Genomic DNA, 21,367 nt, shown 5'->3' on the forward strand with positions numbered 1-21,367 from the left:
AACCGAACAGTCTTGCGGAGCCTCACGATTGAGGGGAGCTGCTGTTACGAACAAGCCTCTATAGCACCTTGGCTGGATCCGTTGCATCCATACAACCCAAACACCTCGTTCCTGATGGCTCCCTTTCGCGACCCATACCGAGAATTGACTGCCAGAATCGGCGAACTTTTATCTGAGTCTATGGTTCTTGAAGCTCTGTACCTGCCGTGCGGCTACAGCTTCTGGAGGCTCCCGGTTCTAACACTCGTTCGGCGCGATGCATATCCTTTGCCCTGGCAGACCAAGATTGCGCGCCGCATCGCAGACTCTGTTCAAAGATTTTCAAGCCTTCTTCGAGAAGCGCCTCCTACTCGACCAAGATACAGAAAAGCTCTCAAAGGTTATCATGGTCAATGTCATCAGCAGAAAGGACCGCAACAAAACGTGGAGTCTAGTGGTAAAGGATGTCTTGACCAAGATAGAGGAAGGGGCTGGACACTTAAACCTACTACTCAAGCACCTTCAGCACATACAAGTCAGAGGAAAGCCATCGCAATTCTGCCTCCCTGAGATTACTTCTGTAGCAGAATAGGGTACGCACTTGAATAGTGAAGAAGTGGACGGTCGGAGAATTCTTTGAAGGTAACGAGATTGCTTTGCTGGATCAAGCCAGAAATCTGCAACAGACGGTTAACCAGTACAAAGGAGCCTTCGGCATGGGAGATGCGCTATTCGTGTGGGCGTTCTCTGAGGTCCACATAAATAGAACTGAAGGTAATTCAAGTTATTCGTGGCAACACACGTCTCCTGAATTGTCTCGGTAAATCGTGTTATGGGAGTCCTTCTGGTGTAGTAGTTGCAACAGTTCATCCCATGACCGCACACCACGAGGTCAAAGTTCAGGCCGAGCTAGCAGCAGTGCGTAGGGCAAGCCCGCCGGCTTTCGAGTCCCATGTCCAAAGTCAGCAAACGCTAACCCCCTCGATTATTACTCACCTCTGGCTTCTCTGATTCTCACTGTCCGATGCACCTTGCGGCGCTGGCCAGCATCAGCCCAATCGCATTGTCCAAGCACCGAATGTGCTGGAGCAATGTCAAGATTGGAAGAGCCTGTTACTATGCCATCAAGAGTCTCGGCAACCCCTCTCCTAGGACCAATTGCAAAGCAAATCACCCCGCGATATCCGGGCAGAACCCTACCAATATTGTAAAGACACAGCGGCCGTCGAAGGGCGCCAGTTAGTAAATCGATAATATTTGAAGTTTCGAGACTCCACGTCGCGATGGTTCCGTTACGAGCCTTCGGACATAGTACATCGTTCGTCGAGGCTCCGTCCGGGTCGAAGTCGGGCTCTCCAGCAACTGCCAACGTCAATTTTCATTGTCTGTAAACGCGACTTATAGGGAAGGGGCCGCAAGATTCTGTAATTATAATTTTCTCGATGGACGAAGGTCAAGAAGAAACGACAGAAAGTCCGACGTCGTTATGAGTTTGGACGGTGGCTGCAAAGTACGCGGTCATGATTGTTTGGGTGGTTTGTTCCCGTACCGACGTGGCTATGAGGCGTACTTTTAGCAGAAAGATTGGCTAACAGAGAAACTATGTCAAGAAATGGCTTAGGTTGCGAGTTGTTCCATCTCGATTAGCTGAGAGCCAGTTGTGGAAGGACGATGGGGAATACCCGACGAAGATTAGATAATCATAACGCCTTGCAGATCCAACACGACTCATTACGACGCTGCGAAACTGTATCAGGTATAAACAGCAAGAGAGCCTGATTATCAAGATGAAAGAAATCTCAAACCCGAGAAAAACGTGGCCGAGACTAGAGAAACCGAAGTCCTCCCAGCCTCAGAACGCAATAAGCATTTCGCTAGCGCCCATGCACCTCGCTTTCCCGTCTCCACATCATGGCAAGGCGCATTTTCCAATGGCGCCAAAGGGCAGATTCCCGAAGCGCGTCTCGAAGCCTGAAGGCCCGTAATCCCCGTAAGCGTTTCCCACACCCGGGAACTAGAACCTCGTCGAGACTCCAAAGCATGGAAAGGGGGAGGCGGCGGCGGCGGCGGCGGCGGCGCTAAGAGCCCTGTTTATGGGGGTTTCGGGGAGTTGCGATGACAAGTGTCAAGCCTCCTTGGCGCGAACCGCCCAGCCCACTGGTTTGAGGCTTCTATGGAGACGACAGAAGCATGGAGGGGAGGAGAAAGAGGCGAAGGCCCAAGGTCTCGAAACAGCAGAGACATGGATAACTTTATTGGGTGGATACGCGTATGCTTAGGCCATAAGGTTGTTGGTGCTCCGATTCTCTACGCAGTATTAGTGCCAGTTTTCTTCGTGGCTTTGTCAGAGAAGAAGTGGGAAACCGAGACCGAAGTGCCGTTCGCCTGGGGGGCCGGGGCTGTGCTACTTTTATCTTTTCCCCCAATCCAAGTTCCCCAGCAACAATAGTAAGGTATAGTGGTAAGTAAATACGTGTAATCTGCGGTGTCTGACTGCAAAGACAGAAAAAAAGTGTCCGCACCCATGAACCGAGACCGAAGGCATTCTCACGCAATGCGCAGCGTGCGGCTGTGTAGACGTAGGTCCGACACTATGGGAATGAGTATCAAAATTTCTTTCAGAATACGGTCAATACGTGTAAATGCGAGATTCTACAGAATGCGAGATGTTTGTATATAGATTGACTGTTATCCGGATCTTGTTGCCGTCTTCCTTCCAATGCAATACAATACAATCAACACAACCAACACAATCATCATCATCATCATCACCACACAAACAGTCTCTCGATCTTGACTTTCAGTATTTCTCATCAAGACCATCCAAACCAACACCGACTCCAGTTCTACTCCAAAACATTCACAATGGGCCTCTTCGACTCCAAGCTCAAGTTCCCCATCCACATGGTCCAGCTTGCGCTGGTCATCGCAGCTCTTAGTCTCTCAGTGGCACGCATCTTCCTCCCCAACCGCCCCAGGGGTAGATCCGGCACGATGGCTCTCGGCATGGTAAGTCTTAAGCTTATTTTACCCCACAAACCAAGCATTTAACTAACACAGACTTTCACCAGGCCGCAAAGTCTCTCATCATCATCGCATACCAAGTCCTCACCGAGCACGTCTCCTCCTTCAAGCGATGGGCCAGCCTGAAAGCCAACCTCATTCTCAACGGTATGGAAGTCGTCTTCTGGGCCGCGGTCGCCTACATGGGCATCCAGGGCAACACACAACAATCCTGCGTGGGCGTTAGCTGCACCATCGGCTGGATCGTCGTCGTCATGGGCATCCTCCTCAGCATCGTCGCCGGCTACGCCACCATCATCGCATGGCTCGACTTCCGCTACTTCAAGGCCAACGGCGTCCGCCGCGGATCCATGAAGCAGACCGCCCTCGGCAGCAGTAGCGACAGCGAGGCCGGCCAGTCCGCCGAGCGCATCGAGATTCAACAGCAGAACAAGCCCCAGACTGCCTCCCCTGCTCCTCGTCCCGCCGTCGCCCCCGTGCACTTCAACAACAGCCAGCAGAGCAACCAGTACGACGCGCCTCCTTACGGCCAGCACTATGCTCAGCAGTACCAGCAGCAGTACCAGCAACAATACCAGCAGCAGCCTCAACAATACCAGCAGAGCCAGCAATATCACAACCAGTACCACAACCAGTACCAGTACCAGCAGAGGCAATGAGGTGGTGGAGAGGTGGACTTTTGAATTGAAGAGGACTTTCTGAGCGATTCAGCATATCCAGCGGGGCGAACTAGTATGGGGTTACAACTTTCATTTGTTTTTTTCTTTTTGTTTTTTATAAGCGAGTATGATAAAAGGGGATCAGGTTGGTCTACACAGCCAAGGGATAATGGCGTTCAAGTTAGAAGGGAACCATGGGACTTTAGACCAGAACATCTGGGCTTCTTCTTTGTAAAAGCCCTTGGGGCATAGAGACTGCCTCTGCAAAAGCATGATGGCGAAAGAATTGATTCAAGTATGAAAGCATGATCTGATGACCACATACGGTGACTTGACTTGCAAACAACAGCGACGATAGTATTCTACTCACGGGTAACACCACTGCCTGGAATAACATGCCAAAGGAATGGGTAAATCGTTACACGGTAAACGAGCGTTGGAGAACGTGAGAAAGAGAAAGAGATGGCACCCCGATTCCAAAATGATTATTTTCATTGCAGCAATCGCTGTCACTTCTTCCAACTTTTGGTTCTAGAGCCGCCCGGACGTCCAAACAAAAAGTTTGAAATCTTGTCTCCAAAAGGAACCACTGACGAGGGAGCCTCTCGGCTCTGCCGTCTCTTCAAAGGCTTACGACTGTAGGAACGAGGAGTCCATGATGTGTCATCCGAGTCTCCACGACCCGACGACCTGCGCCTGGACGACGGATGATCCCGAATCACCTTCCTGAGCTCCGCCCTAGTCAAATTCGGTCCCTTCAGCACTTGGCGCCGCAGCTTGGCAGTGGACCTGCCGCCAGGGCGACTCCTACCTCCCGCAATAATCTCTCGCAGGGGTAGAGACTGTAGCTCAGCCGGTATCACATCACTCACCTGGCCAACATCTGCCAGAGACCCCTCAGGTCGATATCCAGCATCGTAAAATAGTCCAGCTAGTTCGGGATACGCGTCTGTAAAATCATACCAGAATATAGGATTGCTGATAGCGGGTGCGTCCTGCGCATTGAGCGTTTGCTCTGGACTGCCGTCTTCGATGATGCTCTGCAAGAGCCAAACCAGGTTTACTACAAGCTCATCCAGAAACCCCTCTTCCTCTATATGCCTGTCAACAACATATGAAAGCGCAATCTCGTTAACAAGAGCCGGCATCGTCAAGATTGCGGTGGGAGAGGAGTCATCCCCAAAACAGAGACTCACAGTCGGCAGCGTCTCAAAGCTGCGTTCAAACGCCATAGTCCTCATCTTCACTGGCCACACCCGCCCGTCTTCGTCGGAGACGCCGAGAGTGTCCGGTTCGCCCGGGTAGTTGAGCATACCGCTGGTAGCAGCCGCCCACGCCTTCATGACCTCTTGGGCGTAGGGAGGGCAGATGATTGTAACGTGGGACGCAGAGCGGAAGTCGTGGCCGTATGCTATTAGCGCAGCATCGCCACAAACAGCATACTGTACGTGTGAGAAGGTGCTGCCGAGGCGGTGGAGTACTTGATAGGTTGATGCAAGGCTTATGTCGGGTCTTGGAAGGGAGGGGCTGGGGTTTTGCAGGTACGACTCTGCTGGAGACTCTGGGGCTGCGTCGGCTCCACAGTCATGCGGTATACTTGGTGTGTTAGATCGCAATGATTGACTCTCACTTTGTTTAGACGTTTGCGGGGGAGACGAGGCCATGTTCCTGGCGGGACCACGATAGCGGCTTGATAAACGTTTTAAAGCTTCGAGGATGGGGAGACGACTTTGACGCTGACAGAATGCCTTATCTGTAAAACCTGGTGGACTTTCAAGAGGAAAATCGAAAAGACCTGTCGTAGAAGCTGTCCGCTGTGTGCGGTTGCTCGAGAAGTGGATGCGGGTCGACACGGGGAATCGGAAAGCTGACCTCAAACGAGAACTCTTGTCAATTCGGCGAGACTTCATGCCGTGAAGCCACAATACGGGGAAGCGAGTAAATGATGTTGTGAGGATAAGTGGTGTTGTCAGGAAAGTAGGAAATGGGTAAATTTGATAATAGGTCCTCTTGGTTTGCCTCTAGCTGGAGCTTAGGAAGAGATGAATCCAAGCTCTTATGTAGAAGTACGGGAATGGCCTCGAAGTGTCAAAACGCCGCGAACAAGTTTTTGTTTAAAAGGCGACAATGGGATTGAGACTTGGATCTGTGTTTCTCGGATGTTCTGGGACTGCAAGAAAACAATGCAACTTTGCATGCGCGTCGCCTTTGAGCACGCCGGGGTGCTCTAAGCCTCATAAATTAAGAAGCAACAAAGGCGCCATTCTCCCATTGCCCGGTGTAACTAGAACAGACATATTTCCAATGGCGCCTGGTGCAGGGCTTTTGGAGGAGTCGCCTCGGGGAAAGTCGTACGTTCAAAAGTTCATTCATGTCATGGGCCAAAACGTTGAGTTCATAGTCGTCTTATGCCTGGCGGTTCCTCTAGATGTTGCGTTCCCGTCCACCTAAACGCCTAATCGTACAGTGCTGGCAAAGTCCTTGTATCCCGCCTTAGACCGTCCCTGAATCATGGCCCTTAAGCCCCTCACAACTCCTCTTCCACGTCCATCGAGTCACCGTTTGATTGATCCTTGCCGCCCGCCGGTCCGTCCTTCTTGGGCATCGTCGCTTCCTTGTCGATCATCTGTCTCGAGACGGATACAATGTTGTCCTCAATCAACTGCTGACCAACGTCCTCCAAATGCTTCTTGGGGTCGAGCTTGCCAACATAGCGGGTCTTGAGCTGATCCTTTGTCAACTCGGTTTCTTCCTTGACGCGCTTCTCGTAGCCTTCCGCAAGGCTGACAAGGCGCTCCAAGCGCTCCTTGTTGCAGTCGCCCTCGTGCCTGAAGTCGTTCATCTCCAACGCCTCGGTCCAAACGTGCTTGTGCAGGTTCATGAGCATGTTCTCCTCGAGCGCCGTCTTTCGATAGTTGATGCCGATGGAGTAGTAGTGTCTGTTCAGGCCGTGGATGAGGGCCTGGATTGAGGGTTTGTTGAGATGGCCCAAGTTACTCGTGCTTTGCCGGGGCTCTTGACCAAGCATAAGGGACTGAGGGTTGATCAGGCGGAAGGCGTCAATGACAACCTTGCCCTTGACGGACTGAATGGGGTCGACGACGACGGCGACAGCGCGCGGGGTAAGCTGCTCGAAGGACTGCTGGGTGTTGATATCGACAGATGAAAGCCAGCATCCAAAACCGGGATGGGAGTGGTACCATCCAACGACGGCCTCGGGTCTATTTGCAATATGTTTGTCAATGTCTGCGACCTCAATATGGCCAGGGTAGGGATGGCGGGGTCCGAACTCACCTTCCGGTTTGTCTCAACATGTCCATCATCTTCATCTGGAAAACAGGGTCGACGGCCTCTACACTAACGCCGGTACCACTTTGGGGCATGGCGAAAACATCCACCACGCGTACCGTGAAGTCGTCGACGAACTCTCCCAGCATCAGACCCATGACTTCCATGGGAACACCAGCACGGCCGTGTCGCAGCATCTTGAGGAGGGCAAGGGAGGAGATGTAGACGGTCTCGGAGTTGTCGATAAGCTGTGTGTTGTCCTGCAGTACTGCGTAAGTATATCGTTGCGAGGGCATGGACAATCAGAGCTGTCAAGGCAGCTCGACAAGGTGGGATGCTCTTACCGTTCCGGGTTGGCTGCCCAGGCCACCGAGGCCCTGGGACTGGAGCATGTTCCTAAAGCGCTCCATTGTGTTGATATGGACGTTAATGAAGATGTAGAAGTGAAGTGTCGAGCTGGCGTCGTCGAAATGCTGTCGCGGAGAGAGATGGTCGTGGCGGTTTGGAGGGGCGTAGGTTGTGGTGATGGAGGCGGATGGAAGCAGCTGGGTCGCGGAGTTGAGTGGTGTTGACGACAGCTCTGAGCAGCCTGGCGAAAATGGTCCCGGCGGCGGAGCTAGCCTGGTCCGGTACGTACTGCCCGTGCCTGGCTGACAAACAGTCACGTGCTCAACATTTTCGGGGCAGTATCAGTACAGGAAGGAGCTCACCGCAAAAGATAGGGCTATCCAGCTTAATCTAATTCTGTCTCTTATTGAACCAAATGAAAAATCCGAGTTGGTATTGGTGAATAGCAGCCCGAGTTTTCCTTTCTAGATTTGAAGTGTGAAAGTTCGTTGTCGGACGACAGTTTGAGATGTTGAGGTGTGAGAGGTCAAGCCACAGGTAGTGCCGCATTCGGCTAGACTGGTTTACCGGAGCTCCCCAGCCACATTTCTGGTCGTCCCCTCCACTGCGTTCAGGCGCTGAGGATGAATTCATCATCTACCCTTCACAGTTCCGTTCTCCTGGCCGGCTTCTCTTGCTTAAGACTTCGTATTGGGCAAGGATCGCACTGGAAACGATCGGCATAATGCTCGGAACTCATCGATACTATTCTTGAGCAATGGGAATCTTTGGCCTGGTCCTCGCGCAAATGACAAATCGACGTCACTGAGCCCCCCGGCAAAGATGGTTACGCCCCGTAGCATCCACTCAACTAAGCACCCTGTTGCTACTCCGCGTCAAGTCAAGGGTTGATATTTGTCGCCTCTAAGGTACTTAGAGATCCTCATCAATTACAGTCACATCATTCCATTTTCTCGGCGTTGAGGTGAATACGACATTTGCAATATGTCAACATCCCGGCGCCGACTTTACGGGCTCCTGACTCAATCGAGTAGCAGCTCAGCGAATGTTATGATTCAATGCCCGGCTTACGGAGGATATCCATGTTAGCCTCCAGTTCACCATCTTTCCACCACACAGCGCGACAACGTTATTGAAGCCCAGATTGTCTTGAGGGACGAGAATGCCCGGAAACCGAGCAACCCATCCACGCCGATTTTGAGTTCCGTGATTTCAAACAAACAGCCAGTCCGTCCGAAGAAAACAACAGACGAGGCTAGACGTATTCGGAAAGACTGTCTAGATCGACATGGTCGGAGAAGCTCAAAGCCTCGAGGGCTGCAGGGAACGAAACGTCTGGAAAAGTGTGCTGTCACTTGAGGCAAAATGATAGGCGCGACGGTCCCGAGCATCGAGCCGCGGTGGTCGGATCTCCTGCGCCGAACCTGCAGAGAAGAACAAACGGGACAGGTGGGAAAGGATGGTGATCCCCATCGCCGAGCCAAGAAAATATCGCTGTAAGCACAACGCAGCGATGTCACCTTCAAATTGCCAACCCGATTCTTGGAGAAAGACACATCTTGTGATCTTCTTCTCCGCTTACTGTTGAAGACACTCTATGGTCCTACGATCAGAGGACTTCACGACGTCATTGTGCTTCGGCGACGTAGCGCAGCATCACGAGATTTACGCTTTAGAAATTACAAAAGACGCGGGATAGAGAACGAGTCATGGCGAACTCAAAGAAGACGCCCATCTCAGGTGTGCTCGTCACTCCGTGATCCTGGCACACGCGACAACTCAGCTCCTAGCTCCAACTCAATCATGGACGCTCCTCTTGCGACGTATGATTGGGAACGATGTGCCCTGTTCCCGGGATTATCAACACTAGACGTTCCCTTGCTTCTTCGCCGTTGTGCCATTTCTACCTACAGTTTACTGCACTACACTACCATACCACAAAGTTGATAGTGCGTTGGAATCTCAAGCAGCAACTCCTAGCATCAGTAGACCATGATCTAATATTCCTTTCTCGCGGTTTTCAATGTCGCACTTCACAGGGAGCACGTAGCAACATTCGATCACCGGCCAACGACATCTCTACCGGTATAGCCCCCGGTCACAACATCACCCGGCCGAGTTGCTTTTGGGAGAGGGGCAAGAGTAAGATACAGGATGATGGACTCGATAGCTGTAGACGATGTACAGGCAGCGACCCCAGATATTCCCCCGGCGGATCCGACCGAAACGCGACAGCCTCTCGTGATCGGCGTGACAGTCACAGCCCTCTTTTTCTCGACTCTCGTTACGGCTCTCAGAGTCTACGTTCGCGCTTTCCTGCTGAGAAAATGGGGCTGGGATGATTCAGCGTTGGTGGCATCTTCTGTGCGTTTGCAGACCCTAGATGGCCTCAAAGTCAACTACTGATCGCTGACTACTCGAAATCAAGGTTCTGGTCTTCATTGTTGGACTTCTCATGCTCATAAGTAGGTTGCCTTTATAAGGTATGAGGTGAAAGGTCTCTTGCTGATGTGCTGGGCGTCACAGATACTCACTTTGGAGATGGATTGCACCAAGCTACGTTACCCAGGGACAAGTTTCTCAAATCTCAAGAGGTACTTCCAACACAGTTGAAAGCAGTGAGAAGAAAGCAGAAACTCACACGACATCCAGATTGCAATCACGGCTGTCGCCATCTACCAAGTCGTGCGTCTCATTAGACTAATCCTACGATGGTGGCAGAAGCTGACTATCTGTACCTAAACAGGCCTATCCATTGATCAAATCAACATTTCTTCTTCAGTACCGGCGCGTCTTTCCATTACCGGCCTTTCAAAAGTTATGTAATATCTTCTTAATCTTTATTATCGCCTTTGGGATATCGCAGGTGATTTCAATCTGCCTGGCCTGTATCCCACTTAGGAGCCTCTGGGACCACACGGTACCCGGCCGATGCATAAGACTTCTTGACTGGTGGATCATCGGGTCGTCGATAAACCTCTTCACCGACATCGTCATCTTCCTCATGCCTCTGCCGCTGCTGCGGACAATCCGCCTACCAATGAGGCAAAAGGTAGTGCTAATGGCGACGTTTGGACTCGGCTTCTTGTAAGTGTTCCCTACCAGTCGCCGTGTGCTTTTTCTGGGTCTCCGCTGATATATCTGGCAGCACTTGCGCAATCTCAGTCATCCGCCTCACAACGCTAAAGAGCTCATCAACCTCCACCGACGCAACATACAACACCGTCATCGCCGGAATCTGGTCAATAACAGAGCTAAGCTGTGCCATAATCTGCGTCTGCGTCCCGACCCTCCGCCCTCTACTCGGCGGGCAGAGCCCTAGGGTGCGACCACCCTCTTACCTCCGACCCAACATCGAAGAGAGCGCCGACACAGAGCTCTACACGCAGTCCGACGGCGACGGCGGGGTAACGAGCAAACCAGAGCGATCACGAAGCGATTCGTGTGACCACCCGACCAGCGATCACAGGGAGATCTATCACAACTTTGAAGCCGGCGGTGGTGGTCGAGCTCCGCATCCGCGTATAGATCTCAGTGACGTCCCCGGGATCCTGCCCCCTCCCGCCGTGCACGTCACGCCGTACCAAGATTCGCCCTCGTACGAAGACTCGCCGCAGCGAGAGACGATGATACCCCTCACGAGGGTCGAAACCGAGGAAGGCGTACGGTTCCTGTCCGTCGACGCCCCTGAAGGAGAACTGCCTACGCCGCTGAAGCCCCCACCGCGGCGACATACCTACAGAGGGCCGAGCCCGGAGGATGGAGGGTACTTTGGCGCTGTTGTATGGGACGCGTCGGGTCAGCCGCGGCTTCCTAGCGCGTCTCCCGTGGCGTCGAGGAGCAGCTTGGTTCGGGATAAAGGCGATTCTGACAGGCCTAGCTAGCTGCGATCAGTGATGAGGAGCGACCTTGGATTACTTCTTTAGTGTTTGGATTGTTCGATGATTATAAGGGTCCTCAATGATATCATATCAGCACCGGTGCGGCGTTTTTGGATAGATCCAAGGCAGTGCTACACAAGTTTAGGGACCAAGGACAACGAACAATAGATACGGGATATTGACGGTAATTGGCTCATTGGAGAACCTGAGATAGCTCCCGAGGGGAAGGTATATTGATCTGTAGGCTAGATAACACAATCGTGGACATAACACGATTGGAAAGCCAGCCGTTGCTTCACACGCGTGTCATGCTGTAGTGAATCGAATCGACATGAAAGGGCGGGTGACATTGTGCAGCAGAATCAGGGTGGTCTATGGTTTGAGAGAAGCTGGAGACCCAATGAGACTGCACACCAGCATGTCGCACCAGCACTATTTCACACCAATCTCAACCAGAAGACGTATTTCCAAGATTGTAGAATCACTCAGCGAAAAAGGAACGACCTGTCACGTATTACGCAGTTTAACTAAAATCGCTACTGGCAAGGTACTACTGCGCCTTGGCTATCTATAATACAGCCGGCGATCTCCTCCCGCCGGAACAATAACTTTGCAAGGAGTGTATGAGAGTATCACTGAAAACCACACACAAACAACAATCCCAGAGTTCCATGCTAAGAAAGCCCCTCAAATACCTATCCTTGAACGCCCGATACTCTCGCACCCCTCCCGCGAGCGTGCTGACTTGAACCCAACGTTGCATCATAGGTGGTGTGCTACATTTCTGTTTTTCTTTTGCCACCGCGGAAAAGAAAAGGAACAAGGGGCATCTTGTACCACTATTCCTTTTTGGCTTCCTCCTCAGCCGGCTTTTCGTCAACGTCCATCTTGTCTACCTCAGGCTCAGCGGCCTTAGCCTCTGGTTTCTCGGTAGTGTCCTTTTCTTTTTCTGGGGTAGTTGCTTTGGCTTCAGCAGCTGGTTCTTCGGCTGCGACCTCGGGCTTGGACTCGTTGGCCTCGGTGACTTCTGCTTCCTTGCTCGCCGCCGTCGTCTCTGTTTCCTTAGCAGGTTCCTTGGCAGCGTCGGTGGCTTCGGCTGTCTCTGTCGTTTCTGCGACGGGCGGCTCAGTCGCAGGGTCGGCGGAAGGCTGGCGTGAAGGAGTCTTCTCCGCCTTCTCTTCCTTCTCGGCTACCTGGACGGGTTCCGCCTCGACTTCTTCCTTTTTGATTGTGGTTGTGCCCTCCTCGACATCCGCTCCATCTTCCATGCCGACATCACCATCCTCATCGACGGCATCCTCTTTTGAGGCCTCGGGAGCGGCCTCCTTTTCTGGGACTGACTTGTCGGATGTATCTTCGGGTTCGGCGGGGTTCTCAAGAGTAATATCGGCATCCACAATCGGCTCGGCGTTGGGGGCTTCTTCACCCTCGGGGGCACCATTCACAGGCGAAGGCGCCCCACTGTCGACCTCGCCTTCAGCCTGCCGGTAGTCACCAAAGGTGCGCTTCTTGGCATTCCGAGGGCGCGTCATGCCGTTTGCCTGATCCATATCTTCGTCATCGCTGTCCTCGAACTCGGCTTCATTGCGCGTGCGCTGGTCCCATCGGCGTTGTGTCATTCGGTCGTCGGCGTGTTCGTCTTCGTCCATATCGTTTAACTCCGCTTCTTCCTCGTCTGTCATGCCACCAAAGGGTTGGCGAGGCACATCTTGCATCTGGACGGAGGGAGCAGGCTGGGTATGTCTCAGGTTGTCGATGACAGCGGCCTTGATCTTCTCCAGATATTCGAAGCTGTTGGAGTTCTCCATGTTCGACGGGCGGACGTTCAGTTCAAAGTCGGGAGCATAGTACTAGGATGGGGTCAGTTAACCGTTGTTGGCTGGTGGCGATAACAGCAAGGAACTTACTTCGTAGTATTCGTTGTAAGGAAGCGTCTTGGGAAGGTGCTTGCCGACAAGAACACCAGTCTCAAAGGCCCATGTACGAGCGACATTGCGCATGGTGTATCCACCACCACCCAGAACCAAGGTTGGCAAGCCAAAGCTCTTGACGTATCCAACGCAGTTAGCGTGGCCCTCCATGCTAAGGTTGAAGCAACCCAGGCGATCGCCGGACAAACTGTCGCCGCCACACTGCAGTACAACAGCTTCAGGTTGATAAAATTTCATGACGTGCTCGATGACTGGCTCGAAAATAGACTTGTATGAGGTGTCGTCGATACCATCGCGAAGAGGAAAGTTGACAGCATAGTGCTTGCCGGTGCCGATACCAATGTCGCGCAGCTCTCCAGTACCAGGGAAGTACTCGCCGTATTTATGGAAGGAAACGGTCATGACTCGGTCGGTTGTGTAGAATGCTTCTTCGACACCGTCGCCATGGTGGACATCGATATCGATGTAGAGGACGCGCTTCTTGAAACGCAGCAATTCGAGGATGCCGAGGACGATGTCTGGAAACAATTAGCAGGCGATCCAATAACGTCACGGAAGGGATGTTCTAGTACCGTTGACATAGCAGAAACCACTGGCCTCGCTCTTTTTGGCGTGGTGAAGACCACCGGCCCAGTTGACTGCAATGTCGCACTTTTGACGATTGAGACGGGCAGCACCCTCCATGCTACCACCAGCGCTGATGCCGCAGAACTCAAAGAGGCCGTCAAAAACGGGACAATCATCTCCGACATTGTATTTGCCCTGTTCCTTCTGATAGGCGTCCATGTTGTCGGGAGTGACCTTCTGGAGGAAGTCGATGTACTCGTCTGTGTGGAATTGGGTCATCTCTCCCCTTGTCGCAGGTTTCGCGCGCTAAGATCATTGTGTTAAAAGCCATCAGGTCGCGAAGTTTGAAAAACATGACATACATATATTTCCATGTTCTTAAATAAATCGTAGTGCATGATCAAGCTGTGCGCGAGGCGTATGCGATGGGGCTTCATGGGGTGACCGGTAACATAGGCATAATTACCAATGTCGGAATCGTAGAAGTAGGCGACTTTCTTCGGCGTCGCTGAGCCATTGGCCAAGGCCACCGAACCAAGTTGTGACATGGCGTCGGTCGGCGATCTGTTCGCGATAGTGATGTCGTCGGCTATGTGTATATGGAGATCAGGCAAAACCGATTGTGGTGGGTGGTGGAAGGAAAGGATCAGGAAAAAGGTGAAAGGTGTGAAGGCTGCGCGTGGGAGCTCTGATCGGCTCGGCCCCAGATTTCCCAAGGCTGCGCGGGACATTGGCTACAAGCCAATCAGCGTGTGCGATGACATACAAGGATGCATGGCTGGGGACCGACCCGCCATCGTCCAATGAGGTGAGCCCCGGCTAAGGGACAAAGCGGAACTCGGCAATACTAATAGTCCGTACGGGTCACTGCTCGGAGGCGGTAGCGTACGTTCATGCCGCACTCAAGTGGACCATCTCCGGGGGCTGCCCGGCATAATGTGGGGCAGACCACCGGATAGTACTCGATGTTCCCCGAGCCGAATATTTTGGTTAAATCAGAGTACATCGATTCGTGAAGCGGTTTTAGAATGCGATACTAAGCACTCAAAGCATCATGGCGTGCCACAGCTGCTTCCGGTCCCTTGCATGGCTTAGTATGACAGTCCAGGTGCACCAATGCATGCGGATACGCATTAGTCGAGAACAATTCCAATCAAGATCCTTAATCTGATGGTCATCTGTAACTCGATAGGGACGCCCTCTATTTAGACTAGTGGAGTTGATTGCCTAGTACTTGTTTTGAATGCATTGAGGTAAATAATGATATAAAGTGGACCAATTTACTTGCTAGCTATTACAGATACGCTGTCCACCCTGGCCATCTAGAGCCTCACGACTCTTTCAGAGACCTGCAGGCATACCGGCTTCCTTCTGAGTTCAATGGCTCCCTTTACTTTAGCCCTTTCTGCTAATGCCAGGTTGCCGACCCTCCTTGATCATCGTCTCGGTGGTCACCATGATCTGATTTTGATGACTTCCCTTATTTCTTAGATCCCTGTGGCCCATTTCTGGGTCGGCTGTGACGTGCGCGTAGACCGAAGGCAAGCTGCCTGACTGATTGGCGTTCATATCGTTGAGGACAAGCTCTTCAGTGCTGACTTCTCGTTGTCCACTCTTGAGCTCCTTGAAGGTTCCGCGTCCCATCCCTGAGGAGGAGCCGTATCGATTGTACGCACTGGTCTTGTTGTGGGCGGACGATAGCCCCGCACCCGGAAGCCACTTAGAGAGAAGGGGTCGAATGGTCGGCAGAGAGGCGCATATGATGGAAGTGTTGAGCTCGATGGTGGACCAGATTGCGGCGCCGATATTTTCCCATGGCGGGTCATTACTGTAGACGGCTGTGCGGAGGGTAAACATGCGATAGACTGAGATGATGCAGACGCTGTAGCAAGAGCCAAAAGTCAGCCTGCGAACCCTGAAGGAAACCACAATGTTGGTAATACCGGTGTAAGACAATGAGACAGAGAGGGAGGGGGAAAGAACTTTGCAGGGCTGATACTCACAAGAAGCCAAGACAGAAGATACCAAATAACATAGCCTTCTGCTTTTTGGGAAGTTGAAGCCGAAGAACGGAGGGTAAAGGGATACAGAAGATCATGAAATCGGTTGCTAGACTCATAGCAGATGAGAAGTACCAGATAGGTAACGTGTCGAGACAGAAACCGGCGGTGCTAGGCACGATAATAGCAATAGGAAGGCAAGAAAGCCCGAGAAGGGTGGCCTGAATACACGCCCAGATCACCACGTATACCATTGCCCAGAAGCAGACTTTTTGGACTACTTTCGACACAAACACACGTCGATACTGGAGCAAGAATGAAACTTTGACGACGTTCATTCCCATGTTGTAATGGAGAATGACGATGAGAAGATACTGCAAAATCCTAAGTCAGCGACCTTTTGACGAATGATGTACGATTTGTACTGGTGTCGATGGGCTCTAAGAGATGCGCAGACCTTTAACTGCTCCATAGTCTCCTCTGCTGAGACATTCTCAACATGTCTACCCATGCCATATTTTACTTCTAAGGTGCTCAAAATCGTTAACATCATGCCTTAGGGCACTGCTTGGAGCTGAAAATCGTGACAAACCGTACCGAAGACTGTGCCAATTCCTACCACAAGAGCAAACAGCTTGATTAAACATTAGTATCGCCAAGACATGTTAAGATGATTCCAGTTCGTCTCACCATGGCGATCAACATGGTCCAATCATCCTTTCCGGCTGTTTTGAGGAGAACCAGGCGAGTGTAGAGTCGAAGTGAGAGGACCGCGGCCGAAGCAACAACAAAGCCAATGGCAATACCATTCACAAGAGGGCCATTCGACTCGGTCCTGATATCATGGGTTCCATTGTCGGCCATAGCTGTCGGTGGTTTGAGTTGAAATAAGTAGCGGAATCTGGAGACTAAGGACACCGCTCGAGTCTTGATCAAAGACTCTCAGAGGAGTAGGCAGACCGACCTCCGAGAAACAACGTTATGTTATGTCTTTCCAAGAGTGAAGATAGGAGCAAATCAGTATCTGCATACTCAAGCTTGAACGGCTCGGTTGGATGCCATTTTGCAGGAGGCGGAATGCGTGTGACTGTGACGAACTCTTCGCTGCATCGAGGAGCAAGAAGGACTGGTCCGCTGGATCCAGGGGTAGTGTCTGTGTTGCCGAGATAGCAAAGATCACTGGAAAGGGAACATACAGGGTCCGTTAGAGGAAGTTCATCTCACCATGTTCCTTGGTAGGGTGACAGTTGGTTCCTTCAGGGCGTGGCCCACAGACACAAAAACCAAGAAACGCTGACGAAAGGTTCCCCTGTTGCAGGTGATGCCGTCTATGGTAGCTTCAATGGATTTAGCCACCGCAGAAACGGTAAACCCGGCAAGTACAGCACGCTAGGTACCCCTGCATCGAACACGACTTTTTGCCTTCACCGCGACCTGATCTTACTGGTCTTGTTGTCCCAAAGTCATGCACAGCCCTGAATAGGGATGATATCTCGACCCTTGTGTCGCCATTCCGAGGCACGATCGGCTCTGGAACGAGAGATGGGAGTAGTACCGAAGCATCTTTCATCGACCAACACCGTATTGACGATCTCGTCAATATCTTAAACCCATCATGCTCTTAGATAGCCCAGGAATTCGATCTCATAGACATTGACTGCTCTAATCTGGTAGGAGCTCGCGAGACATCGGCGGTGGTAGCTTTTTGGCTTCGCTAGCCCTTTTACGCGAGACATTGGTTCATCTACCCTTTCGGGTATTTGATATGAGCTTTCCGCTTTGCTTGCAGACTCTGACTTGGGATATATAATCCGAAGTCGTTGGTTACGAACGAAATGGCACGAGCAACTCGTGTCCACACCAGCATCAACATGAACAAGGGCTACCTTACGTGTCATGCTCAGTGCCAAGCAGGTTGGATCACTGTCAACTGAAGCGATGGTTGCACTGTCCGGGGAACGTAACCCCTCCCAGGACTTTTCGCAGTGTTCCGCGGAAGATGTTGTCCTGAAGCCCCCGTTCCAAGGATAAAGATACACTAAACGAAGAACGCGCATGCAGCGATGGCACCTAGCCAATTCTGTCTATGGCGTTCATGTCCCGGCTTGGCTGTTGGAACCAATCATTAGGTAAAATGTCTGCAATATTCAGGCCAGGACCCCGGTCCTTGAAACCGGGCCAAGTTACTAGATGGGGACATTAGAAAACCGGCCTTCGTAGAACAGGGGACTTGACCATTTTATGTGCCATGAACTCAGCCTAATACGCATCAAATGTTGTCTTTTTTTCTTTCAAACAGTCTGCAGAATAGCAGGACATCATCGGATCTCAAAATGACAGCATGGGACGAAATTTCATCTGCATCAAAGCTAAGATTCGATTATCAGGCACATCAAGTGAACGGGCATGTACTTATGTCGGACGTAACATCATATGAGGGGGAACGCTTCCCCGGACCCGCCTTTCAGGATCGAACATTGGTAACTCCGCGTCCGCTAGCCACACCTTAGTATCAATCTTAATCGAACCGCTTGTGCATGCGTACATCGCTATCGCATGCGGGGAGAGCCTTCAACGTCGCCTTGTGGGCGCCCAGTCTTCGCACTCAAAGCTGGTCCCACTGGCAAGGGCCCATCGGGAACCATCATGCCGGCTTACCGCGAACTGTTGCTGTAGAGTCGCCGATGAGCCGCTATGCTTGTTCTGGCATGAGTTTAGTGTGTCTGCGGAACGTTCTTGGGGCCACCCGCACCCGCCCACTCGCAGGTTATTCCCGTGAATAGGACTAGAGTTGAGAAGCACTAAGTTAACATAAATAACCTCCATGTTTCCAAACTTCTAATCAGACGAGGCGTGATTTTAGCGGTCATCGACGACTTTATGTCGAAGGAAAATATGCCCAGGCGTTCTTTACACCATTCCGGCTGTCTATCCTTTTCCTACCATAACTACGACACAGCCTACCATCGAAAACATGGCCTTTTGATTGCATGGCTCAACGCTATCTTGCAGTGATCACAGAATCATACCATCCCATTATATTACGCACGATTAAGATACCGGATACGGTATGCGATGCCAACATCGCGGGGCACTTGACTGAAGAACCAGGTGTGGACTAGGGTCAACAACCCCCTGTCTGTGTTGGTACCTTAACATAGTATGCACACGCCAGAGTAGTCCTAGTCTGCGCCATCAGTTGCGTGGCAGAAGTCATGGGTGAGTCCTCTTTTCTGGTTGGTCAACGTCACATCCGAAATTTCCAGGAGACTCCGGAACGTTGGTTCAGGATTGGGTTCTTCACCGTCCAGGATATTGGCCGCGAGCTTTATTCCACAGAGCCAATGCATGAATAATCTCTGCGTAATGCAAAAAAGCGGAGGAGATACCTCGACTAGAATTTTACTACACAGAAGGAGGTAAGTCCCCCGATAAACAGCCATTCGAGGCTTGGGAGTCAAAAGAAGGCCGCAGTTACAAAATACGGCGCTTGTCCGCCCAATAACGGCCCCTATGGCACCACCAAGCATCATATTTGTTGGACTCAGCCAAGTGAAAGATCTTCATTTGTTATCATTAAGCTGCCCAGAATGTCTTTACTCAAGACGTGGCCAGCGCTGGTGCTGCTCGGTGCTATTTCCTGCACTTCAGCTCAGTCTTACGACTACGTAAGTCAAAATCCGCGTCGAATTTCCCGGGAAGGTCCTTGTATGTGCTTACAGAGGAGATAGATCATCGTAGGCGGTGGTACGGCTGGTTCAGCCCTAGCGACCCGCCTGAGTCTTGGCCTTCCCGATGCTCAGATCTTGCTTCTTGAGGCTGGCCCATCTGCTCTGGACGAGCTCCGTATCAATGTACCCGGTCTGAGAGGCTCAATCTTGGGGACGGAGTATGACTGGAACTTCACTTCAGTTGGCCAGAGCGCTCTTGGTGGCCGCCAGATCCCCGTCAACCGCGGCAAGGTTCTGGGTGGCTCATCAGCCATGAACTACCTTTGTTATGACCGCGCCGCTGCGGCCGAGTACGAGGCCTGGGGTGAAATGGGTAGCGAAGGCTGGTCGTGGGATGTCATGATCGAGGCCATGACCAAGTCGGAGAACTTCACTGGCTCCGACAAAGACCCTCGTGGTCGCTCCGGCCCCATCCGTAACACCTACAACCGTGTGGTGTATGATGTCCTCAACACATGGCAACCGGCTGGAACGGAGCTCGGCCTTCCCATAAACGAGGAAGGTAACATGCACGGCAACCCCATTGGCATCATGTTCCAGGGCACCAACATCGACAACACCGACTACTCCCGGTCCTACAGCGCCAACAGCTATCTTCCACTTGCAGGGTCGAACCTCGAGGTTAGGACCAATGCCCAGGTCGTTAAGGTCAATCTCAACAAGACTTACGGCAACGATTACACTGCCACCGGTGTGACACTGGCCGATGGCACGGTTGTCAACGCTGTCAAGGAGGTCATCTTGTCTGCTGGTTCCATCCAGAGCCCTGGTTTGCTCGAGCTGTCTGGTATTGGTCAGACAGCTGTGCTCAAAGCCGCCGGTGTTGAGCCGCTTATTGACTTGCCTGGCGTCGGTGAGAACTACCAAGACCATATCCGCACGTCCAACGTTTATCGTCTCAAGGATGAGTTTGACTCCTTCGACGCGCTCATCTTTGACTCTAGCGGTGCCAACGCCACTGCTGAGCTGCAAAAGTGGATCGATGGCGAGGTGTCTCTCTACGACTACACGACCGCGGCTTACGGCTTTCTTAATTGGGGGCAAATTGATCAACCGGCTCAGGCCGAGATCATTGCTCTTGCAGAGGCGGAGTTTGGCAACAGTTCCAACCCCATTGACAAGAAGAAGCTCGAGTTCCTCAAGGACGACTCCGTCCCGGACTATGAACTCATTTTTGACGCAAACTACGTCGGCGCGGCCGGATACCCTGGTTCCGGCAAGTTCATTACCATCTTCAGCACCGTCATGCACGCCTTCAGCCGGGGCAACGTGCACATTGATCCCGCGAACCCTACCGGCAAGCCCATCATCGACCCTGAGTTCTTGAGCAACGAGCACGACATCAAGGCCGCCGTCGAGGGCGCCAAGTTTGCGCGCAAGATTGCCGAGGCGGGACCACTCAAGGCCGTCTGGGAAGTTGAGACGGAGCCGGGCCCGGATGTTCTGACGGATGATCAATTCCGTGAGTTCGCTGTCAACACGGTAACGAGCTTCTATCACCCGGTCGGAACCTGTTCTCTTCTCCCCAAGGCTGAGGGTGGTGTCGTCGATGCTGATCTGCGGGTTTATGGTACGCAGAACCTGCGAGTAGTCGATAACAGTATTGTGCCCATCATTGTATCTGGCCACATTCAGACGGCTGCGTACGGCATTGCCGAGGTGGCGGCTGCTAAGATCATTGCGAGTGCTATTTGATGGGACTTGTGTACTGTAGAGTTTTTGCCGGCTTCCCGTCTTTTGCCTGGAAAAAACGTTTTGATACTAATCCAATACTTGAATATTTATCAAGGACATAACAACGAACGATCGCTGATGAGGCTCGCTGTCTGTGAGGAAAATCTGCCGATCTATTCTTAACAGCTGTAGCCGTGCATGCCTTGTACTGTAGCCCATTTATACCCGGGTGGGATAGGACATCAAATGCTAGGTTGAAGTAATCATTCGAGCAGCCGCAGGAGT

At 52.0% G+C, this 21,367-nt stretch overlaps 6 protein-coding genes across 6 annotated transcripts; 3 read left to right on the forward strand and 3 right to left on the reverse strand.

Annotated features, from left to right (window-relative positions):
- Positions 1-2,844: 2,844 nt before the first annotated feature.
- On the forward strand, positions 2,845-3,662 carry N0V96_000822 (uncharacterized protein; the record flags this gene model as incomplete). Its single annotated transcript, XM_053193191.2, has 2 exons — positions 2,845-2,988; positions 3,051-3,662. 2 exons carry the CDS (start codon positions 2,845-2,847, stop codon positions 3,660-3,662), a joined length of 756 nt encoding a protein of 251 aa, XP_053049309.2.
- A 2,527-nt stretch (positions 3,663-6,189) lies between these two features.
- RPN11 (multicatalytic endopeptidase) lies at positions 6,190-7,360 on the reverse strand (the record flags this gene model as incomplete). The annotated part of the gene is made up of 3 exons (XM_053193190.2): positions 6,190-6,883; positions 6,957-7,210; positions 7,295-7,360. The coding sequence occupies 3 exons, from the start codon at positions 7,358-7,360 to the stop codon at positions 6,190-6,192; spliced, it is 1,014 nt and encodes a 337-aa protein (XP_053049308.1).
- Positions 7,361-10,338: 2,978 nt separating this feature from the next.
- Positions 10,339-11,182, forward strand: N0V96_000824 (uncharacterized protein; the record flags this gene model as incomplete). The annotated part of the gene is made up of 2 exons (XM_053193189.2): positions 10,339-10,385; positions 10,447-11,182. The coding sequence occupies 2 exons, from the start codon at positions 10,339-10,341 to the stop codon at positions 11,180-11,182; spliced, it is 783 nt and encodes a 260-aa protein (XP_053049307.2).
- Positions 11,183-12,018: 836 nt separating this feature from the next.
- RPD3 (histone deacetylase) lies at positions 12,019-14,225 on the reverse strand (the record flags this gene model as incomplete). The annotated part of the gene is made up of 4 exons (XM_053193188.2): positions 12,019-13,029; positions 13,087-13,628; positions 13,683-13,983; positions 14,040-14,225. 4 exons carry the CDS (start codon positions 14,223-14,225, stop codon positions 12,019-12,021), a joined length of 2,040 nt encoding a protein of 679 aa, XP_053049306.2.
- Positions 14,226-15,072: 847 nt separating this feature from the next.
- Positions 15,073-16,541, reverse strand: N0V96_000826 (uncharacterized protein; the record flags this gene model as incomplete). The annotated part of the gene is made up of 3 exons (XM_053193187.2): positions 15,073-15,542; positions 15,766-15,898; positions 16,368-16,541. 3 exons carry the CDS (start codon positions 16,539-16,541, stop codon positions 15,073-15,075), a joined length of 777 nt encoding a protein of 258 aa, XP_053049305.2.
- A 2,726-nt stretch (positions 16,542-19,267) lies between these two features.
- On the forward strand, positions 19,268-21,103 carry N0V96_000827 (uncharacterized protein; the record flags this gene model as incomplete). Its single annotated transcript, XM_053193185.2, has 2 exons — positions 19,268-19,345; positions 19,409-21,103. 2 exons carry the CDS (start codon positions 19,268-19,270, stop codon positions 21,101-21,103), a joined length of 1,773 nt encoding a protein of 590 aa, XP_053049303.2.
- Between the last annotated feature and the right edge of the window lie 264 nt (positions 21,104-21,367).

The sequence above is a fragment of the Colletotrichum fioriniae genome (genome assembly GCF_027942845.1).
Source record: "Colletotrichum fioriniae strain IMI 355084 chromosome Unknown scaffold_1, whole genome shotgun sequence".
NCBI lineage: Eukaryota > Fungi > Ascomycota > Sordariomycetes > Glomerellales > Glomerellaceae > Colletotrichum > Colletotrichum fioriniae.